Source organism: Lineus longissimus, chromosome 7 (genome assembly GCF_910592395.1).
Source record: "Lineus longissimus chromosome 7, tnLinLong1.2, whole genome shotgun sequence".
Classification (NCBI taxonomy): domain Eukaryota; kingdom Metazoa; phylum Nemertea; class Pilidiophora; order Heteronemertea; family Lineidae; genus Lineus; species Lineus longissimus.
Window position 1 is genome coordinate 7,974,082 of NC_088314.1, and position 6,000 is coordinate 7,980,081.

At 39.1% G+C, this 6,000-nt stretch overlaps 1 protein-coding gene across 1 annotated transcript; it reads right to left on the minus strand.

Annotated features, from left to right (window-relative positions):
• Positions 1-681: 681 nt before the first annotated feature.
• LOC135491525 (transmembrane protein 243-like) lies at positions 682-5,239 on the minus strand. Its single transcript, XM_064777477.1, has 4 exons — positions 4,831-5,239; positions 4,297-4,347; positions 3,924-4,028; positions 682-2,861 (listed from the first exon to the last, which is right to left on the minus strand). The coding sequence occupies exons 1-4, from the start codon at positions 4,894-4,896 to the stop codon at positions 2,742-2,744; spliced, it is 342 nt and encodes a 113-aa protein (XP_064633547.1). The 5' UTR covers positions 4,897-5,239; the 3' UTR covers positions 682-2,741.
• Positions 5,240-6,000: the final 761 nt, after the last annotated feature.

A 6,000-nucleotide genomic window follows, 5' to 3' on the forward strand; every position in this document is an offset into this window, starting at 1 on the left:
TTCTGTTAAAGGGAGTCTTAAAAAGTATTAGATCGAATCGCTGGCACCAATGGCAATAAAGTACCTTGTTGGCAGTGGCAAATATGCTGAGGACATGGTCCATGGTTCATTTCATTTTACCTGGTGCAGCCCAGTAAAAACTTGTTTTTCTCGAATTGTTATTAGTTACCCCTTAAAATAGGCCTAAAGTTGTCCAAAGAGTCTTTGGTATCTGATTACAAGATGCATTCATCTCAAATTGGTCTTATGTGGACAAAAATCACAACCAGGCTTTGATACGATCACTTTACTGCTCCTTCCAACCCTGAAAACTAGGGGTCATCCATTTGTGCGCATCGGAGGGTTAAAAAATGTCAGCGTCGCTGTACATTTTTACCATTTGAAGGGAAAGAGGGTCTCCAAACCAAGACTTTAATGCGTATGTACAAAATGGATGGACCCCTACCTCTAGCACTGTCCTATATCACAAGAAATAAGACCAGACTACCCAGGACTTGAAATTGGTGGCTCTAGGAAATTTCGACAGTAATGCTGTCCATACCCACGCCCTCTGGCTGATACGAGTTCTCTGACCATGATAACGGGACTGATACGGCCCAGCTCATAAGATAACATCTAAATATCCTGGACTCAGAAAAATAATAACACAAACACAAATATTTTAATACAAAATAATTTAATTTATTGATATTTTGTGGCCATGTGGTGATGAATAATACACATTTGTTCATCTTCATTATACACGGAGGTCACACAAATATTCAGATAACATTCATGGCCCCAACCCAATATTCAATTGGTATAATTCTGAGCAAATAAACAATATTCCAAACGATGTCAATCCATACTCGGCGATTGTGCAAAAGGGAAAGTAGTGAAATGACACACATTGCTTTTCCAGTAAGCTGGGTTTATCTAGGTCAGACTTCAAGTTCAAGCAACGTTATCAGGTGACCTTATGTGAAAATAACAACACAATCAGCTATCAAGAGTGTGTCCCGTAAAAACACACAGCGGATAATACTGTCACTGACACTGTGGGCAATCTTACACCCATTATAACACAGGAAAGAAGAATCCATTGCCTGGCATCTTTGTTCTTTGGGATGGTCATTTTGAAAAACAATCCACCCCGTAATAAGGTTATATCTCGGCCACATCAGAATGAGCACTTGCTGCCCCTATGTAACAAATGACACAGTTAATGGTCTTTTCCTTCCTGTAACACTACAAGTGTACCTTTGGCCACATTGATTCAGGTTAGAGCATGGGATAACTTTGAGAACCAAGTAAATGGCAACAAGCATTATAAACAGCAATTTTTTGAACTTCTGAATAGTCAGTTCAGGGCCTACAAGCAAAGGTTTTTTGTGGTTTTATACAATGTTAAGGCCTATTGCCTTCGAAGAACCCCCCCCCCCCCCCATCCCCGAGTATTTTGATAACAGATTTGACTGTCCCCAAGATTCATGTAAGCCATTTATGACAATTGCACAATTTTTGATTCAAAACCTTCCTCCATTTACACACACCTAAATATAGAAAGGCTCAAAGACAAAACTTGTGGGATTCCTTAATGGTTAAAGCACTCATATCAGCTTGTCTAATAGCATAAGGAGCAGTAGAACCTCTCTTAGCGGACACCTCTCTATTAAGGACAACCTCTCTATTAAGGACACCGGTTTTGGACCCAAACTAGTTGTTTTCATTCAATTTGACCTCTCTAATCAGGACACCTCTCTTTTAAGGACAGCACTTGTCAGTCCCAAGGGTGTCCTTAATAGAGAGGTTCTACTGTATATTGAAAATATACCCTTGGTATCAGCACCAACCCTTTTCAAAAAGAAATAATCTGAACCAAACAACATCATCACTATGGTTCCTCTTATAGTTGGTTTCCCAGATTGCTGAGAATCAGACAGGCTCCACAACTTCTTCTAGTCTAATCAACCTAAATCACACCTTTTGACCAATTTTGATTGGTTGTAATGCACACATTCTCCCAGGCACTTCCCAGAACACACCAACTGGGTGATTTGGGTGACCTGCCTGAACACACACGATTCTCCGCAAGTTGCTTAACCAATTCTCCAGGGCGTACTGTCATTTTTTGCTCAAAGACTTAGAGGTTTGGTTTGAAAATTGCAACTCACAGCCCTATTAGATACTAAAATTCTGTAATTCACTTTTGCATTTTGAAAAGTGATTACTTCGTGAGCAATTCCTGTGACCTACCTATCCTCACGAGATGACCCCAAAATAATAGCATGTTCGATCACACGTGCCATGCTAGCATGTGCTTTCCCATGTGATATCACAACTAGCATGTGTAGCGCCTGGCTGATATAACCCTCCCACTGAGCAGGTTACATTGGGAAAGTCACATGTTTTTGCAACATGATGACAGGTGATTTTATTTTTGGACGTGAGAAAATCAGTTCTGGTGTGTCCAAATTTGCTATTTTGCAGAAATATGATGAGAAATACAAGAAATGGGTATCGGTCAATTTAATGTAGCACATATGAAGTTTCTGGTCATCACGTGATGATAGTCATATAGGCAAACTCCTGTAGCCTCACACAAATGATACTGATGACTCCATTTGATGTAAAGTCATCATATGATTGATATCATTATCCATACGTGACAAGGTCTCTAGCCAACAAGTGACGACAGAATCCATTCCATGATGCACCTTCCTCATGAAGTCTCCACAAGAGTCCATTCTTCATGTGATCCCTCACTTTATGTCATGAATGTATAAATTGGCACAGATACATAAAAGTATAATAATAAATGCATTCATGTATATCAAAGTTCTAAACTTGGGCTCGACATCTCCTTGGCGGTACCAGTATATCTGGAAAATAATATGAAAATGACTTATATATTCAGTTTTTGTATGAAAAACCAAAACGGCCAGTGGTCATTGTGCTCACATGAAGGAAAATGGCTGGTAGAGGTAGGTGTCATTCATCTGTTGGGTTTCAGAGGTTGTGTGCCTCTACAGATGACAGGCACACCACTTTGAATATTATTGGAGTAACTGCTTTTTACCATGGCGAGTGTATTCTTTCATGAGCTACAGTTAACTTGAATGGCTCAACCCTTTTTCTAACTATGAAGAGTGGAGCCAATTCTTAAGTTATAGTTTTCCTGGATAATTTTGCTATTGACCTTATCCATGAATTTAAGTTACGAAACTAAGTCCATTGCATTATCTTTTTTATGATTCTCTGGAGTGAAGCAATTTTCTCCAATGTTTCGATCACAACATGATATTTGGAAAGAGCGAACTCCAATCATGTGATTTTAACAAGCAATCACAAGGTGGTTGTAATTATGAATGGAATAATGACCTACTCTCAACAAGTATTAAAGGTGGAGTGTCTCGAGTAGAAATGTAGTTTACAGAGTTACCATTAACCATAGAGAGGGCTCAACAGATATTGAGAGGTAAGTGTGCACAAACAGTTTGTTACATGTTTGTGCACATATTCGGATGACTCCTTGATATAACCACCCTCTAACTGAGTAAGCGCTGGCCCTTGACATTTATCACAATCTTGAGACACTCCACCTTTAAGTCCTGGTCTACTATAGGACATACAGGTTTAGATTCATTTGTCAACCTGATTTGCAGTGTTGGTACATGATCCAGAGTTCATACATATGTGTACAATAGAACCTCCCTATTAAGGGCACCCTTGGGACTGACAATTTCTGTCATAAATAGAGAGGAGTCCTGATTAGAGAAATCAAATTGATTGGAAACAATCAATTTGGGTCCGAACTAGTGTCCTTAAAAGAGAAAGATGTCTAGTATTAGGGAGGTTCCAACGTACTATAACTAATAACGACTAAGGCCTAGTATAGATTAGAAAGGGCATTTCCGGTGATCATGACACCTTTTTATACTTACTAAAAGTAAATTTGTTCCACAGAGCAGTAATATACAGACAGAAAAGTATATATTAACACCAACCGGCGGCCACTTCGGAAATACAAAAGAGCACACCAAGGTAACCTGAAAAATAACAACAAATATATAACAGAGTAAAATCGTACCTGGTATTGCTAATTCATGGAAAGTATAAAGAAAGATGATTTTAACTCCTTCAGTCCTCATCTTAGGAAATTTGGTTCTGCAATCAGTTAACAAATCCTCATCTCAGGTATACTCAGTATCCACTCTTAAACATTTTCAAGTCACATTGAGTCCGATCAATGTGAGTTCCTCTTGATCTAGTTAATCTTGAAAACATTAAACTTGAAAATTTTCAAATTTAACTTACTGTCACAGATAATGCCGTGATTCCTCCAACTATGAGGTTGACGATACGATCCTGAAAAGACACAAGGAAACATAACATAACTAAGGGTTTTTAAGGATCCTATACTTTCTATAGAATCGAAGGGTTTGAAATTCATCTCTATTCGCTCTAAATAATCTTAAAACAATTTCAATCTGACATGTATATGTCTGATGAAGGCCTGTCAAGTCAGTCATCTCGTGTTCCTAGTTTTATCGACTACATTTTCAATGTTCTAGAGTCATAGCCGGATAAGTTTATGCTGCTGGAAGAGCTGTGGATGCCGCAGGTATGTCATTTTGAAAGTTAACTCAAGGATGCCAGCATAATCGGCATCTGGTGAACTTTTCATAGGATGCCGCCTAAAAAGTTATGGATGCCGCATGTGGCTCTCGCTGCTGCATTACGTACAACATGGCTGCAATGCAATAGAAAATGAAATAGAAACAGATACTATGAAAACTAAGTAAAATATTTTGACAGCTGCGGCCGGCTACTGAGCCTGTGCCAACTTACCTGAGGCTTGTTCTCCCCAAATAAGGGCTTTTCAGCGCCTATATTCTCGTACCCGTAAGCAGACATCTTCTAAAACAAACTCATGTGAATGAATAGTCAAGTAGTCAACTAGATTTAGAATAATTCCGATCATTTATCAGATAAATCGGTAATGTACTTTTCCTTCCACCTTCTCCATGATGGGACTAATTCCACATAGCTGACACGAAAATTCACTTCCGTGTTCAGATTTTCGCCGATTCAAACTGCAAATTCCAAGTAATTGGGCAGGAAAATGGTACGAAACATAGAGAAAAAACTTGTTACAATTTATTTTAACCCAAAATTTACATTAGTATTAATATTTGATAATTTCCTGATGAGATATTTGCAATTTTCAAAAGAAAAATGGTCTAAAATTTCGTGAAAAGTTGTTCGAAATCAGAGACAGTACCAATTTTACTCGAACGGGCCCGGTCTGACAGAATGGCGATATGTGACATCCTCGATGTACACATCAAGTCGGAGGGACTTCGAAGTTCTTCTGACTGGTGTCGCCACTATAAATTCATGTATTCCTTACGCGGGAAATACGAATGCGCATAGTCAAAGTAGCTGTGCCTGTGGTCATCTGAGGGATGTGGATTCATACTGGTGATAAACCATTAAATGTAAACTCAAGTGACTGTGGTCATCTGAGGAATGTGGATTAAACCATTCAGGCGATAAACCATCAAATGGTATCTCAAGTGGTCATCTGAGGGATAAGGATTCATACTTGAAATTAACCATTCAATGTGGTCGCAGATTTTTTCAGTCATCAGAGGATTAATTGATTCATGCTAGAGTAGTTAAACTATTCAATTTGATCTGTGGTTTATCTCCAATATTAAATCATCCCTCAGATGATCACATTAACTTGGGTTCCCAATTGAATGGTTTATCACCAGTATGAATCCATATCCCTTAGATAACCACCACATTACTTGAGTTCCTATTGAATGATTTATCGAATCCTGGCCAACAGAGGCCCAAGGCTGATGGCAACAACCCCCCCCCCCCCCCCCCCGGACTCCCGTCTTAGTCACAAATCCTATGGCCTGGGGTCACTGACCAGCACCCCTGTCTTCGCGGGTCACTTAAAAACCTATCTCTTTGCTCGGTACAATATAAAGTGTCACTGGTCACTTT